Source organism: Phycodurus eques, chromosome 15 (assembly GCF_024500275.1).
Source record: "Phycodurus eques isolate BA_2022a chromosome 15, UOR_Pequ_1.1, whole genome shotgun sequence".
Classification (NCBI taxonomy): domain Eukaryota; kingdom Metazoa; phylum Chordata; class Actinopteri; order Syngnathiformes; family Syngnathidae; genus Phycodurus; species Phycodurus eques.
The window spans coordinates 19601830-19622678 of NC_084539.1; the positions used below are offsets into that span (position 1 = coordinate 19601830).

The following is a 20849-nucleotide window of genomic DNA, read 5'->3' on the forward strand; positions in this document are numbered from 1 at the left end:
CGGATTCGGAGGCTTTTTTTCCCATATTCATGTCGCATATAATTAGCTATATCGCGTTTTTTTGAGCGTATTATGTATTTTTTATTTTTTTAAATGCTTTGTTAACTAAAACAAAATTGTACTATTGCTCCTCCGGCCACCACCAAACATTCAACCACATTCATGTGTTTGTCAAATGTCTTTATTTCCCCTGGGAAATATTGTCACAGTACTTTTAACTTTTCAAAGTGTTAGTATGCACAAACTATGTACATGTACTGGAAAGTACATTCAACCAGCTAAATGCTAGCCAACATGTTGAAATGATGAGCCAGACCACAGAGGTCGTCATTGAGCTACTTGCTTGAAATGCTGTATATTCCACAGAAGTCCTCTTGAACCCTGCTGTTATGTTGCGGGTCATTACCAATTCATATAATTATTATTTAAACCTCCTGTTATGTCAATTAATGATGAATGTTTTCATCAACACAAGTCTTTCTTGCACTAATTCCATGATTTTGTAAAAAAAAAAAAAAAAAAAAAAAAAGTTCCATCAGAAACACAATTCCCCCCCCCCCCCCCCCCCCCCCCCATCGAGGAAAAAAAATGCATTTCTTGAAAAAAAACAAATATTTTTTCCAAAGTAAAGAAAAGAAAAATGCATTTCTGAGAAAAATGTGTTTTTGTTTGTTTGTTTGAAAAAAATTGCGCATCAATCAAAGAAAAAAAAAAAATGTGAAAAAGTTATGTTTAAAACAAACAGCTCGATTGAACCCGCAACGTAACAGGCGGTTAAAAACACAATACAAACAAATGAATTAGTACTAAAGGGAACGTCAAAGTGCTTCATTGAAGTCAATAAGTCTTCAAAGCAGAATTGAACATTATAACAATAAAGTTGGTATGAAGGTTTGTACTCAAATATTTCTGTTAATGGACACTTGACTAGTGACTTCACGGGTGTATTAGTCTCATCATCTCCCCTCTAAGTAATCCACTATGGCATTTGGGATCCCCACAGTCGCAACGACAACAAAAAGCCTTTGCGACACGCTTACAATTTTAGGTGGGCTGGTCCCGCCCTCAGCACTGTAAAACTAGGCGCGTTCATTAGCGGGATTAGCGTTTTACATCATAGGGGTCCACGGTTCATCATGATGGTCCCCTCTGTACCCTTCATACAATAAAACAAACAAATAAATCATCTGACCCGTAACAAAGAAAGCCGCAAGTCTAAAACAGTCTGATAGCAAAGATATATATGTCTCTTCTAGCTCTTTACACTTTCCTTATGGAACATACGTACATGTCGTTTCAATGCACATCACATTTAGTTACTGGGGAATTGGAAAAGCGTCGTGACGCACGACAGTATGGCAAGCAGCCACCTTGCTGGAGCACATTGGCAGCTGGTAAGGAATCCTTGTGGATGTCAATCTTGCTGAGCAGTATTAAGGTCACACTGAAAAGAAGAAAAGCAAAGCAAAAAAAGACTACCACAATTATGTCGTAATCTTAGAGTGATTTTGAGAAGCACTTTTTTTTTTTTTAAAGGAAAAAGTAGCTTTTCTTTGATTGAAAGTTTGTTACAACCCCCCCAAAAAAAGCTTGTGACAGAAAATATTGTTGTACTTTCAGGAAAAAGTAGGTTTTGCCTGAGAAAAAAACAAAAAACAAAAAACAAACACGAGGGAAAAAAATGAACTTTTGGGGAGAAAATAGTCATATGCCTGCAATAAAATGTCATGTTTTTCCGAGGAAAAAAAATAAAGCTTACAATAGGAAAAAAATATATTTTTAGAAAAAAATAGTTCATGATAGTTTATTTTCCAAGAATTTTTTTTTTTTTACGGAAAAATGTTTTCATTTTTTTGAGAATTGTGTTTCCCCCCCAAGCTTTTCTTGGGAAACAAACACTTTTTCCGCAAAGTACTTTTTTTTTTCTTTACAAATTGAGATTTGGGGGTTTATTTTTAAACTCCAAGGAAAATGAAGTTCTGTATTTTTTCTTTGAAAAAGTTAAGATTTTCCAAGAAATAGTACTAAAGTAAAAAAGGTTTGACTCTTTTTTTTTTATTGTAAAAAAGAAAAATATTCTTCAATATTTTTGGGGGGGGGGGGTGAGAAGTTCAATTTAAAAAGTTGCATTTTTTTCCCCTCTATATTTTATTTAATTTTTTTAAACCCTGACATTTTCTCTAGGTTATATTTTTGAGAAAATAGTCTCATTTCTTTGAAATTTGAATCTTGGGACTTTTTCTTGAAATTAGACTTCTTCCCCCAAAAGTTTTTCCTACAATAAATGACAGTCCTATTTTTGAGAACATCTGTTTTTAGTACTCATTTTTTTCAATAAATATTTTGAGGAAAAAGTGTTTTGTTCAGGGAGAAAGCATTTTTGTTCATAACCCAAAGTAATAATAGCGTATCACTAAAGTTGTATTTTTTTCAGGTTCAAAGTTGTGTTGTTGTTGTTTTTTTTAATCCTCTTCAGTGTGGCCTCAACACGAGTTTGTACAATAACGATGCGGTGTGATGTCATTGGCGCAGACACCAAAAGAGGATCAGAACAAGATGGGCTTGCCGGCGGTCTTCTCCTGCACGTAGGAGGTGAAGCGCTTCAGGAACTTGGGGTACTCCCTCTTGGCAACCGCCCGCAGGACCGAGGCTGGCGCCCAGCCTCCGGGATTCACTGCACACAAGACAAACACTTGCCTTTTTTCAAAATTGATCAAATCAAAAAATAAATAAACAAATTCCAAGAAAGAAATGTACTATTTCTATGACTATTACTATTTTTGCAAGAAAAAAAGTCTGACAAAAACACATTTGTATGATTTTCAAGAAAAAAAAGTTGTATTCAACATGAAAGAAAAAAAAATTCAAGAAACCAAGTAGAATTATTGAAGAAAAAATATGCATTTCTCAATGGAAAAAAAGTTTCATCAAGATCTAGTTAACTTAAGGAAAAAGGTGTTTGTTTTTTTTTTCAATAAAAAAGTGGTCATTTTACAAGAACACAATTCTTCCAAAAAAGGTGTCCTTTTTTTCAAGAAAAAAAAGTAGTTTCGTAAAAAAAAAAGTAGCATTTTTGGCAAACAAAGTTGCAAAAATGTAAACTCCGAAAATGTTTTTTTTTCTGAGGAAAAAAAAAGTCTTTTTCAGAAAATGAAAGACATAATGATCGTGAAAATAATGCTTTAACACGCACATAGCAACACAGTACACTGTGCAAAGCGTGTTAGTTGTGTTTGTGACCCACCGTTGGCCACGTATGTGATTTTGCACAGCACATTGTTTCTGCTGATCTCCTTGTCGCCCTCGGGTGGACTGACCAGGGTCTGGCAGATCATGGCGATGTTGATCTTCGCGCGTACGCAACGGCTGCTCGGCTAAAAAAGAAAAAGGGGACGACGGGAAACACCCGGTGGGTACATGCGTGGCTAAAAGAGGAAGTCCGGCCCCCTCGGCGCCCCGCCGCTCACCTGTGCGTCGTGTTGGTCCACAGAGAAGTTGCACACCAGCCAGGTGTCGGGGTCGCTCTCGTTGCTGGCCGCCATCTTGCGCATGGCCGACAGGTAGAGCACGTCCCGCTGGGAGGCGGGCCACACCCTCTGTGGGCGCACATTATTGATTCAACTTCATTTCAGGCATTTATTTGTACCTTTTTTTTAAAGAAAAAAAATATATATATTATTATTATAGGCATGAAGTTACTAAAACTAAAAGATTCTGTTCAGATATGTTCACACCAAAGGTTGTTGAAGTCTTCTACAAGAAGAGTCACAATCTTATGGGAAATTTCAAGTGAAAAGTAGCACTTGTAAAAACAGTTACATTTTTTCAAGATTTTTTTTTTTGAAAGCAGTTGTAGCTTTGGAGTAAAAATCGTTTTTAAAGAAAAAAAAATCAAGAAAAAGTTTTATTTTCAGAGAACCAAAGTTTTAATTTCTTAGAAAACGTTTATTTTTTTAAATTAATATTAGTATTATATAAAGTACAATATCAGTATTAGTTTTCCTGAAGGTATTTAAGGAAAAGTCTTTTTTAAATGTATTTTTATTTTTTCAAGATTTAAAAAAAAACAATTAAAAAATATCTTAAGGCATAGTATGACTAGAAACTTCAAATAAAAAAAACATGGAATATGGAGAAAAGGGTGGTATTTTTTGTCTTTAGAAAAAGCCATATTTTTAAAAGAAAAAAATTGTATTTTCAAACAGTAGCCCTAAGAAAAGTTTAGTTTTTAGAGATTTTTCTTCATTTGTTTAATACAAATGTTTTACTGTTATGAGATCTTTTTGAGTAATATTTTTTTTCAAGCAAGTTTCTTTCTCCTGATAGAAAGTTTAGTTTTTAAATAAAAAAAAAAAAAAAAGTTATTTCAAAAGCAATTGCCTTTTTGATAGTCTTCTTCTAAATACATTATTAAGAAAACAAATACGTGTTGTACTTTTTCAAGAAAAAAAAGGTTATATTTTTCCAACAAGAAAATCCTAATCCTATGAGAAATTCCACGGAAAAATAATTTCTAATCTAATGAGAACAAAGTTGATTTTTCTCTCTTTTTTTTTTTTTTTCCCTTCAAAATTTTGTAGGTGCTGCTGTTTTGTTTTAGGATACACGGTGATATCAGATGTCATATTAAGCGGTCATTCCAGTCACCTATGACACCAGCGATTGCATTTCAAGCAGACAAAGGACCCGGTGATGAATCGAGGCGCGGTCGTACCTTGTGGGTCTGATAGACGATGACGGCGTTCTCCGACAGCGTCTCCACGATGTTGAAGTTCTCGATGGTGGCTGCCGGACGGAGAGCGAGGTCACAACGAGACAAACCCAAAACGTATTTCAAGGCCGCGGAAACGGACGTACTCTCCCAGTCGTTGCGGTAGGCCGTGTCCCAGAAGTAGCGGCACACCTCGTGTCCCGTCACGCCCTTCACCGAGTGCGTGGCCTTGAGCGGGTCCAGCACGATGCCGTTCTCCTCCACCTCCCTCCTGTACACCTGCGCGCATCAGAGGAAAACCTCCAATAAGGATCCACGTTTACAGTGTACCGCCGGAAACAAATCTGCCAATGGGACGAGTGTGAATTCTTAAAATAAGAACATTTTGGGGGTAAAAAAAAAACAACAACAACTGTATACTGTCTTAAAATAAGTACAGTAAGATGTTTTCACGAGAAATGAGATATATTTTGCGTTTTTTGTATTTGTTTGCTTTTTTCGGCAGTGCCGTCATTGCGGCGTACCTTCATCTCTCCTTCCTCCACTACCAGCTGCCAGTTGGCATCGCCGCCGACATCCTGGAGCGAGTAGGTCATGTGACTCTGCACCATCTCCTCCACCTGCGAGTTTGTGACATTTGCAGGGTTGAGACGTGCAGGAGGGACAAAAGGAAAGAGACAGCTGACTATTTGTTTCGTTTTGTTTTTGTTGTGGTCCGCACCTGCTCAGATAACCTGTGAGAGCCCGAGCTAGAGAAGATGTCTGCTGGTGGAAGCGGACTGGATCTCTGGATTCTCGTCTTCTCTGTCTGACACTGGAACACACGCACGCACACAAAATGACTCAAAGTAAATATGTGCCATTGGCATGAGGCAGACGATAACTGCCTGCTCGTGTGTGAATATAAAGACCTCGCCCGAGGAGAAACAGTCAGACACTTCTAAGAAAGCAGCCATCGTGTTGAATTCGAACGGTCAGTTTTTCCTCAAGGCTATCGCTCAGTTTTCTCAAAAGCGCCTGTCCTGTCTCTTATCGACGAAAGGGTTAACATTTTGTAAAAAGTCCTTCGCGTACCTGTTCTATTTTGTCGTGACGGTCGAGAGCGGCTTCGACCGCGTCGAAGAACTCCTCCTCGTTGATGAGGCTGTTCGGACCCTCCTGGTGGCGAGAGGAAGACGTGTCAACACTTGAGCTCATTATTATAAATAATAAATCAATAATAACTGGATGACTTGTTTGAGGATGTCACCTCGTAGTCCGGACCTCCAAAGTGCGACTTCTTCTTCAGCTCGCTGAGGGCCGACTTGTAGCTCTCCTCGATTCTTCTTCTCTTTTCCATCTCCTGCGGCCACGTTAACACAGTTAAAGACCCCTCCCCACACACTTCAAACTCATCAGAAACTTGTTGTTTTGTTTTTGTGTCTTAAAGTGACACAAGTGTAGTGATGTTGCGACATGAGCCTCGTAGCGCTTCAAGCGTCGTGCACCTTGTCCAGCCTCCTCTGCCAGCTGTCCTCTCTCTTGACCATCAGGTCGATGCAGTGCGACAGCGTGGCCAGGATGCCGGCGGTGGTGGCCTTGAACGTGATGGCCTCGCCTTTGAAGTCGATGCCGTTCACCCCCTTGGGATTGGAGTACTGGAACACTTTGTGGCCGCAGACGACCCAAAATGTCGGTTTAGCGCGTGGACAGACATCGAACACAGTAAAACTACAGCATTTGCCGGACTTACGTTTGTCTTTGCCGCTGCTGTTGTTGTGAAGAAACTCTCCGTCGGTGCGAGTGCTGGGGAAGTCGTCCTCATCCTCCTCCACGACTGAAAGGAAAAACAGTCCGTCATCACGCACGCACACAAACACACACAGACCGGCCGACACACACGATGGTTCCGAGGCCCGTCAGATTGACGTGACGATGACAATGGTGCGGTTTCATCTCGAGAACGGAGCGGGAGGGAGCGGGGATGAGAACAAAAGGCGTAACGAGCGCAGGCGGCCGTGCGGGAATGTTCGCACAGACGCACACAAACGTACGCTCGAGCGCTCCGCAACCACAATACTGAAAATAAACGGCAACAGAGTATTCCAACAAACACCGCCTCAGATTACAGTCACCGTCCACGGATAGAGGCAAAGCTTTGTCCAGAATAGTGAAAAATTGATGCCTCACCACTGAAATATTTTTGAATTATCTCTACGTTTAAAGTGCAAACCAAAAACATATGACAAACTATGATACCAGAACAATTGAATATCATTTCACACACATCATATGAGATTACCCAGAAAAATATGACTAAAAAAACGTCAGAGACATTTAATTTAAAAAAAAAAGAAAAATGTGCGTGCACACCACCACGTGGCCAAGACTCGCTGTGACTTCCACTAACAACCCAGAATAAACTTAACGCCTTCCTGTCATACAAAGCTTGTCAAGATGTATCACTCCAACATACTTCATTGGCACCAACTACTGTACTTATTCAGAGAGGGCTCGGACAGCATCTCATGACATCTCGGGTCATATTTTGTAGAAAGAGCACAATAGCTGGCGATGGGAGCCGCAGAAAATACATGACTAGGTTCATTTGTGGATATTACAGAATATTTAACGTGGGGGGGGTTAGGAAATTCGCGATGCAGCGACCAAGTATTTACGGTACGCATACACTTCACCAACAAACAATACAGTATTATGCACGAGAGTTGCAGGCATTACTTTTGTCCACTTGGGTTCGCCATCCACACATTTTTCACCATAGTAACTATGTGTAACTAACTAGTAACTACTTGGTTGAGTGACGTGGAAGTGGGCGGTGTGCTGAGAACGTGCGTTTGATTACTGTATTTACAGTACGCGTGTAAATTACTGTACTTTTATCGACACCACCTGTGATGGATCACAATCCATTCTAACTAGCGGTGGTAGGCTATATTCAATTAGCTAACAATATTTACGTTACTGGAGACGTGTAATTGAGTAAGTTTAGTATACTGTACTGTACGATTAAAAAAATAATAACATTTTTAAAAATGCACGATGCACTGCACCCGCAATAAGTGAAACGTGATACAGCGAGGGGCGACTGTACTTCACCGCCTCAGAATGGTGACGTTTTGAGCACGTCAGTTTACTTTTGTCCCTTTGCAGCTCGTCCTTGGACACGCCATCTGCACAGCCGTCAAAGTATCGCTGCAGCGTGTCCACCTGCCGGCACAGGATGTCTCGGAAGGTCTCCATCTCCGCCAGCTTCTCCCTCAGGCTGTGACCCTTCTGGAAACGAGGCAGCCATGCTTGAATAAACAAATTCCACACGGAACAGGAAGTTGACAGAGTAAACGACTATGGAGGACATCTTTCTTAAAGACAAGCTCAAGAGTTTTTGGCTTCTTCCAATTCAGGAAGTGACAATTCTCTGTCCACTAATTGCATCAATACATCGTAGCTTACCGCTTGTGTCGGTACTAATTACCGCAGTAACTATGTGTTCAGTTCACACGGTTACGTATCCACGAGAGGAGAAGTTCAATTGTCACCTTGAAGGAAGAGGTAGAGGTGGCCGAGTAGCCGCTGGTGGCCGACACGAGCGACAGCATGGAGCCGTGTCTCGGCAGGCTGGACTCGGAGCCGTAGCCGGGATCCGCCTGATGAAGAGAAGAGACACGACCGTCAAATGAACGAAGGGGAGAAAAAAAAAAATGGTTGCGATGCACGGAGAGAAAAACTGACTTTCGAACTATTAGCAGGATAAGAATAATACAATCATTTGAAGCAAGAAAGAAATTTGACACACCATAGAGAAGAGTGTTGTTAAACAACACAACCGAATTTGAATGATTAAAAATAGTGCCAATTAAAAAAATAATAAAAAAAAGGCATTCTCTCCGCTCTCAAAGACTGGGTGACCCCAAAGACTCTGCACCCCATACCCAGAAAAGCAATCTGGTTTACATGGTCAAGTGCAGTGAGAAATGCACAGATATGACTGAGACTAAAATATGCACCTTAGCTCACTAAAGTTTGGGAAAGTTCAACTTGACACAGGAAATGTAACCATGGCAACACATGTTGCGTTGCCTATCCCTTTAAAAGACACTCCCATGCCGCACCACCAGGCAGCAGCAAACACGCACACAGATTGACACCCCACGTGACAAAGGTAACTAGCGGTCAATGACCAGGAATAACTCTGCTGGTGGATTTCAGTCTTTCGAGCCGAGCGAAACGCACGCGCCCATTAATCAGCTCAGACACGACGAGCGCGCGAGGCTGCTCCATGCGCCACAAGCTGGTTTGTGTGACAAGGAGGACGTAAGCAAATGAGGGGAAGCAGCTTGTTGAGCAGAACTGATTGTTGTGTTACTTTATCTCTTTATAGCATGGTGGCGCTAATATACAGTTTCAGGCGGAATCCCATCAAGTACATCATCAAGCTTGTGTTGTGTTTCCAAGGAGATTGAGCAGTGGTCTGTGGGGGGATGGCGGGAGGGGGGGGGGAGTTTTTAAGTGGTGATTCACTTTGGGTGGAACGACAGCTGAAATGTGTGTGAGTGGCTATTGGATGTGCACGAGGGTGAGTCATGTCCATGTGATGCTTCCTGGAGCTGGTCAGGAGATTGGCGGGGGCGGCGGGGTTCTGGGGGGGATTTCCCCAAACTAAGATCAAGTCAGACGTGAATAGCGTTCGGCTCATGTTGTCCCCCTTCACGCAGGCTCGCAAACGCACCGTAACCTGCATGCTCGGCCTTTAGTTGGCTATGTCGCTGTAAAGAAACACTCCACATCAACTGTTCGTAGCTTGTGTTTCACATTTTAAACGGACACTGAAGCACTTTGAGACCACTTGTCAAATGTCTTGGGCTAGCTGACCCTGTGCAGCTCGACGGAGTCGATCCAGAGGCGCCTGCGCTCGGGGTCCTGGGCCCTCAGGTACCACACGCTGTCGTTGACGCTGATGTCCAGTCTGCACTCGTCAAACTCGTGGGGCTGCAAAAAGAAAACGTTGTTGTGATATTTGCCTGGCTTGCGATAGCCATCAGCCGCTAAAGTACACATGAGCAGAAATGAAAGGAAAAGCTGAATAAACACGTGACGCCCTGCTCGTAGCCGAGTAAAACAGCTGCATAGGCAATGAAAGCAAGCGCCTGCTGTGTGTGTGTGTGTGTGTGTGTTTTGGAGATCTCTACACAATACATCACATATGCTAGTCAGGGGTAATGCAATGTGTAAGCATTTAATTCTGTGCATGTATTATTGATCCTGTGAGTGGGGGTGAAGGTGTTATGATGACAATATTGATTTTTCCGGTTTCTAATCCTGCCAAGATTAGCAGAAGAAGCAAGCACTCAACATCTTTTTCATCGTTTTTTTCCCATTATGACTGCGGCGTCCAGGTCATTTTGGCCTTAATCAGAACTAAGACGCCCAGGCTTCAATCCCTCATTTGAAACTAACTAGTAGGAACCATCATTTGAGTCCTTAACTCAGGTTTTAAAATCTTAAATTGATACATTAACCCGAGTTTGAGACCCTACTTTAAATCCTTGACTCCCGTCTTGAAACCTAACCCTGGCTTTAACCCATAATAGTGGCATGAACCCTAATTTGAAACCCAACCACTGTCTTAAACCCTGATCCAGCCTCGAAGTCCTAATTTGAAAGCCTAAACCCAAGGTTTAAACCTTACTTTGAAACCTTAATGCTGTCTTGAAACCCTAACCCAGACTCGAAATCCTAAATTGTTAGTTACATCTCAACATGTCTTAAACGAGGCTTGAAACCCTAACCTTGGCTTGAACCCATAACAACAGCTTGAAACCCTAATTTGAAAGCCCGGCCCAGGTTTAAAATCCGAAACTGAAATCCTAAACCTGTCTTGAAATTCAAATTTGAATCCTTAACACGGGCCCGAATCCTTTATTTCAAACCTTCATCATGGTTTCAGACCCTTATACAAAATAATTTGGAATCGTAATTTCAAAGCCGTAACCGTCTTTCTGCTGAACCAGGACACTTGAGAACGGTGTTCCTCCATTGTTGTTTGGTTGTGCCGTACTAACTACATGCTAACAAAGCGACACCGTTTTCTATCTGCTTCCATTTAAAAATAACTGTTGGTGTAAAAGAGGATGTGTGACTCCACCTTTAGCACGCGTTCACAGTGAAAGCAAGAAGGAAGATGATATGTAACAGAGGACGTGCTCATTCATCCTCCTTCATGACTAAGAAACTGTAAAGGAAGTCACATGAGTTACATTTCCTGCCTGAAGCAACTTTCTTTCTTCCACCAAGTACGTCCACCCCCTTTGACACGTGGACCACCTTTAACACGTGACCCCCCGATTACCTCTCCCTTGATTAGTATGATTCGTTGAGAAACGGCAGATAACACAGAGGTAAAAGCGTTGTCGTCGCCACTTGGGTGTATTTGCATCGGAATGAGGCCTTGCAAGAGCGCCGAGTGTACAACGTTTAAGTTAATATTTACATTGGGCGGGAAGGGTCGACGCTGAGCAAATACGCTTAATGGCAACAAAACTGTTGTCTTGTACCTGGGAACAGTGACTAATTAAACTCAACATCTGTTTGTACAAGGGCAACGCACACCAAACGCGGTGACAAGTCATTTCTGAATCTTTGAGACGCCAATAGGGATAAGTAAAAAATCTGGCTAATTGCAGAACAAAGACGCATTCTCTACTCAGGACGTCTGGTGATAAAGACAGCACGTTGGCCCCGGGCGAACCACGGGACGCATAGTCCAACCACGTGTACCTGCGGAACAACGGGCTAACGTTTCTCAGCTGATTGCGCCGCGTCAGCACTGTCCGACGGGGATTCAGGAAATGAGAACCATTCGACAGATGCGTGACATCTGATGCACCTTTTTTTTTTTTTTTTTTTTTTTTTAAATTCACGCACGGGGTATCTGTGCGTCTAAGGAAGTTATGGAAGACATTTTAGGGACTTGATGAAGGTGATTAATAAACGTTACCAGGTTTTTCCGAAGAAAATTCTGTTGAGTCCCAGGCCATCCATCAACTGCGAAATTAAACAACCGAGTAAATATTTTAGTCTGTCTGTTTCTGACAATGAGTCTGTGACCAAAATTTGGCACATTTACATGATAATCACCCCCATCTCTCCTCGTAACTTGGTAAATAGACTGGGAGAAGATCCAGAGCCACTTTCAAGTGACGGCCAAACTGCCCTGCCTGAAATGCTATCTTGTCAAAGTCAAAAGATAAGCAGAGCTGCATTGCATTTTCGTTGGGTGCGCAGATTAGCACTAGCGAACAGTGTTATCTTATGGGACAGTCAGTGGCACATATTTGATTGCTTGTTGTCAGCTACATGCACCACATACGTGCATCCGCTAACTTAACAGAATCGTATGAAGTGTCGTGTATGAAGTGCTGCCTCCACGAGTGAAAATGCTTTTGTCTTAACGAGTCCTTGCTTTTTTTCCTCCACACCATCTGGACTCCACAAGTAGTAGTTGCTCGCTGGTCGCAACACGCTAGCTCCGCCCCCAGTCGTAAGCCAAACTCGCCATTGGCCCTATATGTGACGGCGTCTGCGGTCCCTGATTTGCGATGATTTGTGTCAAGTGAACGATAATTCTTGAGGTATTTTGATGTAAGTCTTTCACAGACAGAAAAATAAATGCATAAGCCTTTGTTTTGGAAAATAAAACGTAAGACTTTTTAAGAACTTTTGAGTTCATAAGGCGCATCCCTAAAATGAGCCCCCTCATCTTGTGTCTTTGCCATTTTAAAAACCCCTGAAAGACAGATTTAAGGATTGATTCTCCTGCCTGGATCTTCTGCAAGAACATCTGACAAGAAAACTAGTGCACAGGACAGCTTGTGTGGTAAATGCATTGCATGTGGTCGAGAGCACTCACCGTGATAACGGCCTTGCTGAGGCACAGCGAGCCGCGGCAGCCGTACTCGGTCTCATCCTGCGACTTGTAGTAGCTGAGCGTGTTGTTTTTCAGCACCACCCAGCGGTCCTGCCATCCGTGGATGTAGTTGGTCCACTACAGGGAGCAAAAGCACCTGTTAGGAGCCCGCCCACACACATGGCATCTACAAGTGCCTTTTTTTTTTTTTTTTTTTAAAGATTTTAAATACAGTCGTGCCTTGAGATGAGAGCAACACAAGTTTTTGCCTCGCCCTGCGAGCAGTAATGTGAGATTCGAGCGCTGTATGGTGGCAGTGAACTCAGTTCAACTCACTTCACACGTAGCAGTTTGGCAGATGGTGAATATTTCTTCAAAAAAAAAAAAAAAAAAAAAAAGGGGGATCAAGCTGTTTATTGCCACTCCCAGTTGGAATTTACTATCAAAGTTACTAAACTTAAAACAAAGACAGTTACACGTAGTGTTCTTAAAAGAGCCGCTCAATTTTGCCTTTGAATTGTCTGCTAGCTTAATGCTAACACACAATACAAAAATGCCAGACAGGCTAATGAATAGCATCAATGTCAAGACATTTGCAATCATCTGCTTTTTACTTTTGCCTATTTTCTGACTTTTCTGACTGTTTCTGCATTTCCACGCTGTCAACTTGAAATAATGTTAGTTTTTAAATAAAAACAGTTGAAATTGAAAATGTTTTTTTTTCCCCAATCCTTTTCATCGATTAAACAAAAAATAATTCACAGGTTAATCAATTATCAAAATAATCGTTAGTTGCATCCCTACTTGTCCCGTACGGAAAGGTAGATGTCACTCAAAATATTTTGCCTGTACAGTTAATAAAGCTTTTCTAAAGGTGTTAATTGTTATCTCAGTGCTTATTACCAGATGTAAAGCCGACTGGAAGAAGCGCGTTTAACTGTTTGCCAGCTGCAGCCTCATTAATGCCCCCCAGGCGAGGCCTCAGTGACGCACGCTGGACTTTGCCTGTGCCACGGCAGAGCAGGTGAGCTCCTCTCGCCCGTGGATGTGCGCGTAATCTCGCAACGTGCGTGGTTAGCGGGTCGGCGCGCAATCTGTTCAAAGACCGCCGGCGACATTGAACGCACATTAGCTCGCCAATAAAATCTATCGCTTAGCCCAAAAGGTGTGTGTATGTAGCTGCTGATTCAGTTATCCTCAAATAGAAGCCCGGGGGAAGGGGTCTGTTTACGCCACTGCAGAGTTTGAGATGCTTATTTGAAGTCTGACATTTAATGGAGATCTGGTCTTTATTTGTCTGCTTTTACTATCATGTTACACTTGAAGTTTCTATTTAGTGTACATTTATTCTTTATTCAGTGCAGTTGAAGGCGGAAATAGCTGTCGCCTATTTACTATTGGGGGCCCTATTGAGACAAATATCGATACCAATGTTTGTTTTTATCTTGATTGACACCTAATTTAGTTTATAAAAAAAAAAAAAAAAAAAAAAAAATCAAATGGAACAAAATGTAATTCAGCAATTTCATTATTACAGCCACCATTATTAAACAGTATCAGGATTGGTATCCGTGATTCTAGACCTGTGTTTATTTGGTATCGGATTGATACCAGATCTTGCAGTATCACAAGCCACGACTACTGCCTTTGTGTCATTTAAAATAGAATGTACTTAGTGGTTTGCTCGAGTTGCCTCCATTCATGTTTGCTCTGGTTGTATGGCAAGTATGTTTTTATTAATTTTGAGGTGCTTTTATGCAGTTTTATGCAGAGAAGGTAGGAATTGAGCTCCAGACCATTAAAAAGCACTGGTGGTTCAGTGGTAAAAAAAATAAAAATAAAACATTGCCTCTTTGTGGCATTTCTAAGACCTCTGAACAATGGCTTTAAGGATTAGTTGTCCTTAGATCTGATTTTACAAAATCCTCAATAAGCCTCGAGAACACCCTGATAGAATACCCACCCACATACAGTCGAAGAAACTTATAACATTGAATTAATACAATGGTATGATTCTCGCCTGCCACTCGGGAGATCTGGGTTCGAGTCCCGGCCAATCCAACGAGTTCTACTAGTAATGTGTTAGTACTATTGATAGTAAGGCTACATAACTACCACTAATGTTTCCACACGTTTCTATGCTCCTAATAAAAATAAACAAATAAAAGCACACGTGTGTTGTCATGTAACGCGATATAAATAAAGTTAGATTGCAAAGCTTTTAAATCGTCCACTGGCGCAAAAGATGTCACGTGATTAACCAAGCCCGAGGAGACTCACCTTGCTGAGCACCCCTCTGAACACGCCGACGCCCACCGAGTTCCCCGTCTCCTCTCTGGGCTCCGAATCCTCCTCGGAACCGGACGAATTCCAACTCTGGTTGTCCGACATGTCGGCGGTGGTGGGCAAACTAACACTAATTCCGGAAGCAAAATACGGGGGGGGGGGACGACAGCTTACCGAGTCATGTCGAAAAAGGAGGGGGGGAAAACAGGCCTCAGGAGACTAACGTAAATCCTTCCGTGTCGTTCAAACGACGAGACTTATGACAGCCTGGCCGTTTTTCGCCATACCCACTTGACGTCTCGAGGCTCCAACGTATTTCTTCCTCTTAGCCAACGATTGCTCCAACTTGTGTGTGTGTGTGTGTGTGTGCGCGTGTGTGTGTGTGTGTGTGCGCGTGTGTGTGTGCACAGCTCAGAGGGGCGCTGGCTTCCGTGACGTCATCGAATCGCTTCCTGAAACCGAGAGCTAGGCCCCGCCCCCTTCGCGTTGATGCCACTGGAAATAGAAGGTGGAGCCCAATTTAGCGGTCAAACTGCAGCATGGAAATTCCCAAACTCAAATCGGTCACAGGGATATAATATGAAATTTAAATAAACCTTGGTTGTTGCAGTTTTTTTTTTTTTTTTTTGGAATGTATTATTAACGCACGGGCCATAACAGTAGGTACACTTGCATGCATGATCTAATGCTAATAATGCAATGTTTCATGGGGAGTGTTTTATGCCAGATATGTAGCAAATCCAAAATTCCATTAAATTGTGCATTCATTTTCAAATGTAATTCAAATAATAATGTTGAACGTATGTTAATCAATAATTGGAGACCCATCATGAGATGCATGCAGACATCGCAATGCATCTCACGAAATGAGAATATTTTGGGAAAGTCAATTTATTCAAAAAGTGAAACCTATATATTATATAGATTCACTACACACAGAGTGAAATATTAGTTTATTTATTTAAATTAAAAAAATATATAAATTGCAAAATTTAAAGTGTTATTTTTTTTATAATTTAGCAAAGAAAAACGAATTCAGCATCAAGAAATTACATATTTCATCATGTTTGCCTAATAGCATAGTTGCCTAAGTCATATTTGAACTTTTTTTTAAAACAAGAAAAAAAAAAAACACAACAAATGAAACAAAATAAGAGACCAGTTGCCTGGATTCAACATTTGTGGGCTCCCATGACTGACTGAGAATTGACACAGAAAATATATTTTTTTTGCAAGCACATTCATATTTTTTTTCTTGATATCGTGACAGTAATTTAAAAATGACTTGGACATTTAAGCTATTAGGCTAATGATATTAAAATAGTCACAAATATTATAATACATGAATTTGGTAGGAAGTTGCCTGTGGGTTTAATTTATTTGTATAATGTGCACTCCACATTTTGAGTTGCACAACTGAAATAAATGTAGTTTTCCATGATATTCTTATTTATTGATGCCCCTGTATATTTAATGACTTTAATTATTCAATGGAATTTTGGATTTATTTAATAATTTAATGTAAATTTGACAAATTCCTAAAATGTGCTGTCTAATTATTTTATGACTTATCCAATATGTCAACTTTGATTTGGTTTCCTTCGCTTTATTTTTTATTTCATATTTTCGACTTTGTATTCCAACTATTTTATAGGCGCTACAGTGCAACAAAAGTGAAGGGGTAGACTGGCAGTGCCTTGCTCAAGGGCGTCTCAACACACCCGGAAGCGGACTTCCAGCTGCAGGATTTGAACCTTTGACCCGTAGGGCTGAGTCAAACAAAGTGAATTCGATTTTCATGAGACATAACTCATCAAAATTGTCAAAAGACAAAAAAAAAAATGTAAATGTACATAGAGCACTGTGCAAAAGTCTTGTACCACTCACTACTGGCTTGTAAAACAGCCGCATCAGGTCTTATTCTGATGCGCATAGCATTGCGTATACATTTCCTAGAATTAAAAAGTAATCCAGTCACGCGTTCATGTGCTTCCCTCCCCTGCGCTTGAAATAAACCTTTTCTTAATGAGTCACGTGGTAATCCCATCTTGTGCAAACACTAACACTAATACTACGTGAGCGCCAATGATATACTGTATATGTTGTGTGGAGGAGTTAAGAGGAGAGCGTTTAGCCTCGTCATGAGTTCTGCGGTCATTCGGAGTCACCAGACCTCCAGACCGTGAGGCTTCCATTAGCTGCACAATGCAACGCTTCTCTATCGCTTATTTGAGTGGAAGCCTTTGTTTATACAAATGCATTTGTAATTAGATACCGTATTTCCTGAAATATTGGCCCCGATGCAAACAGAACATAGAAAAGGGTCTAACTTGCAAATACAGCTGCTTTCACGCAGGCTTCCTGGTAAATGAGAGTATCAGAAGCGCAACAACAGAACCAGGATTTATTCCCGTCCTTTTCAGACAGCCACTGCGGCTTCACACCTTCAGATAATTAGACCAAAAAGTTGCCTTCGATGGCCACTGTGTAAGGTGGTTTGTAATGATCTCAGTTCAAAGACGCTATATGGTTCACACAAAGACATTCAACAGTTAGCTGATGTGTTGCTAAACAAAACAGCAGCACCTATCGAGGCACATAAATTGGCTCGCAGATGAATTACGGATGAGCCTCTTTTATTCATCTCGACGACATTTCCACTGACCGGACGTTATATTAGGCAGACCTGCTGCACTATTTGATACATTGATATATATTTTTTTCACCTTTTCCTTACATCCGTGATTCACTCAGTGGCCCCGAGACACGAACGAGTCACGCCAGGCTAATCAGATTTGATTCAATCACATCCTCTTTCCAGCCGAATGTTGCTCAATGGTCAGGACTAGAGACGACATAGGATGGTGTCACACTCCCACTTCTGGAAAGTGTACGATACATTTTCTGACTGATGTTATTTTCTGCCTTTCCTAGGCCACGGCAACCGGCGTGGTTGCCCTAACTAATGGGGTAATAGCGCCCTCTACATCAATTACCTACGCACTACAGGAACAGTTGCATTTTATCTTACGGTGGAGCGAGGTCGTAGGTGAGGTTTACGCCTTTTCCACCTTCACATTTTTGTGTTTTTTCTTCTGTTACTACTGCAATCATATCATGCATACATGAATGGAAGTGTGTCGTATGTCTGCTAATAGTTGTCCTGAATAAAAACACACACGTCCTCAAAAATGACATGTAGCATCCTCTGGTGGCTGATACCGGTATGACTGTTCATTGTATCCAGTTCATACAGGAATGGAGCATTTGAAATGCAATAAAAAAAAATTAACCACAGCGCCACATGCTGGATGCGTTAGGGCACTGCACCATTGGACCAGCATGCAAAAATAATGAGTCAACTATAATTGATCCTCTTTTTGTTGACTCAGCATGGGTTTCGTCTGTTCGACCGGCCTGTTCCCTCTGCTCCTCCTCTTCGTCGCGTTAAAATCAACGGAGCAGAACGTCATCGAGCGGCGTGCGAGTCGTTTGTCAGCGGCGCGGGGACGCTTTGACCTTGGAGGGACAGGGAGCTCTTTGCCAGCTCAGCGATTTCCCCCATTCTCCCCCTTTCTCCGACCCGGAATAATTATCGTTCCCCCAGCCGAGCGACAAATGTAAAATGAGCAAAGATTGAGGCCTGCGAAGAACAATAGCGCGGTTGAGGCTGGCAATCAAATCATGTGTCAAATTATTACTTGCACCAAGGCCGAAAAGCAAGACGGTGGCCAAGATGTGGGCTCTACACTAAGTTGTAAATGCTCTGTATTGACTGTAAAAAGGGGTTGATCAAGAAGCAGCCTGCTGCTTCGCCAGCAGGCTACACTGCTGCACCACACTCTGTGTCTGCATGCAGCCGCCTTGCAAAAGCAAAGAGTCGGAAACAAGGGAAGTGCCCTACATTCGATTGCGTGAAAACTAAGTTTGTCAAAGTTAAAGCAATAACTCATGATTAATCACACACCAAAAAAACTATCGCATTAATCATGTTGAATCACACAATTTATTCTGACCGCAGAAGCTCCTTTACATTATCTGAAATGTGGTGCAGGTTGCGATAACCTCAGTGATCAGCTCATGCTTACGCTTACGCCAGTGCAAAAGATGAGTGAGGAGACTCCGACTGGTGTGCTCGGCGGCAATATCTCGCTTCAAAAATCACCTCTATGGGACTTTCGAAAAAAGAAGGAAAGAAACAAACAAGTCATTTGCATATAATGCAGCACTGAACTCTCGTTTCATCGAAGCACAAGTTTAAAATACCATCTCAAAGCAAAATGTGGTACGATGTGTGGTATATTTAGCGCCTGTGAGTAATCAAAATTCAAAAGTGTGATTAATCTGATGAAAAAAAAAAAAAAAACATCAACAATATACCGACGGAGTTGACGCACCACCTGCTTTATTTAGCTATGCACCACAAGGCCGAATATTAGTAGCGGCTCTCGGCGTTGTGCGGCGCAGTCGTGCAAGGCGTCAAACTACAAGCAGACTAGAAGAGGCCGTTAGTCAAAAGCTAATATTTCACGAAAATGCACACTCGGCGAGCTGTCACCTCCATTCCGGGGCGAGCGCTGAGGCGAAGACGTGCCCGTCGCATCATCCGCCGTCGCCACCCAAAGGAATTCCCAGCTGTGAGTCACGCATGATGCGTCGCTGTCGTGAGGAGGAGGAGGAGGAGGAAGAGCAGGAGGTATGGGGAGTGAAAACTGCCTTGCAGGAATCACCGCCGTTTCCCTTCATCGCTCAGCCGTCCGCCGCCTCTCCCTGAAACAGGCCTCTCGGCAGAGCTCAGAAGAGCCGATGAAACAAAAGGAAAGCAACTTCCTTGTTTGTGATGCTACGACAACTACAGTAACGACTGAGTCAAAATGTAATAAAAAAATAATAATAATAAAATAAAAAATAGATTGTGTTCATGACAGACAACGATGGGATGATTGATGGCTATTTATCGGCGAGAGTCATCGTTTTCACTCCACACAACCTGCGGCTGACAAGGAGGGGAAGCAATTAACGTCACTGTCACATTGCCCGTCTATTAGCTTCCATCTTAATGAGAGATGACAAATTAACGAGTGCGCCGTTGCGTCACCTTCGACACTCTCCTGTGTGTTTGCGCGAGGGATGAAATGGTTTTACCGATAAACCGTGATAAAATTTCCAGATGGTTGGCATTAGCCTTTAAAATTGTAGTCATCGGTACTACCGTATTTGGTAGTTACTTTCTGGCTTCTTCGGAAGAACAAGATCGCAAGACAATGCAACTCAGTCGATAGCTGCATATGTTATAGTGCCGTAGAAGACGTCAGCCCAGGTGACGGCGATATTTTTTTCCTTGTGTTGTCATCTAATATTTCTATGTTTTTTTTGTGTTTTTTTTTTTTCTAAAGATGTGTGTCAAATACGGTCCCAGAAACAACGGACTTCGGAATTAACGGACAGAAATGGTAGTGTCCGGCTGGAACTCAAAACGCCCGCCCGGTTACTCCCTCCAAGCATGACTAGACACAAGCTGGTTTATTCAAGGCCTGACTTTTTTCCTCAACACCACCACAGTGACAACAATATACACAAATGAAATATGTTTGTTTAAAGTATAAAGTCATGCACAGCATGAATACAAATAAACAAAGTAAATACAAATCAACAAATACCTCGTCGGCTGCGTGCTATATACAGGGAATAATGCGTCTTCTTATATCTTCCAAGCGCTTACTCTTTTACAGTCGCTAGCTAGCAAAGTGGAGCACAGCGCTAGTCTACGAGCATGCTAGCTGCTAATACAGTAAAGTAAATAGCACGAGAGCACACCAACAAGATATAGACCTTTCAAAATAAAATTTCACAAGGAAACACAATAGTATGAAATAAAATCAGATACTTTACACTTAAATACTCTCCTAATTCTTTAAGCTAGCCTTAACAAAAGTTGGCTTGTAGAGG

The 20849-nt window shown here is 41.8% G+C and overlaps 1 protein-coding gene across 1 annotated transcript; it reads right to left on the minus strand.

Moving 5' to 3' along the window:
* Window positions 1-813: 813 nt before the first annotated feature.
* On the minus strand, window positions 814-15337 carry LOC133413812 (ceramide transfer protein-like). The gene is made up of 16 exons (XM_061698646.1): window positions 14895-15337; window positions 12618-12752; window positions 9581-9697; window positions 8248-8355; window positions 7846-7984; window positions 6444-6527; window positions 6199-6356; window positions 5961-6053; window positions 5786-5869; window positions 5433-5525; window positions 5236-5331; window positions 4858-4990; window positions 4715-4785; window positions 3468-3596; window positions 3245-3374; window positions 814-2674 (listed from the first exon to the last, which is right to left on the minus strand). Exons 1-16 carry the CDS (start codon window positions 15003-15005, stop codon window positions 2547-2549), a joined length of 1809 nt encoding a protein of 602 aa, XP_061554630.1. The 5' UTR covers window positions 15006-15337; the 3' UTR covers window positions 814-2546.
* Window positions 15338-20849: the final 5512 nt, after the last annotated feature.

What these genes read in the sequence shown, in the direction of transcription:
- LOC133413812 (XM_061698646.1), bottom strand. Translation starts at nt 15,005, where the DNA reads ATGTCGGACAACCAGAGTTGGAATTCGTCCGGTTCCGAGGAGGATTCG. An exon ending in CCTCTACCTCTTCCTTCAAG is followed by an intron (nt 7,985 to 8,247) that starts GTGACAATTGAA and finishes CCTCGTTTCCAG; the next exon opens with AAGGGTCACAGCCTGAGGGA. An exon ending in GTCACGACAAAATAGAACAG is followed by an intron (nt 5,526 to 5,785) that starts GTACGCGAAGGA and finishes CGTGTGTTCCAG; the next exon opens with TGTCAGACAGAGAAGACGAG.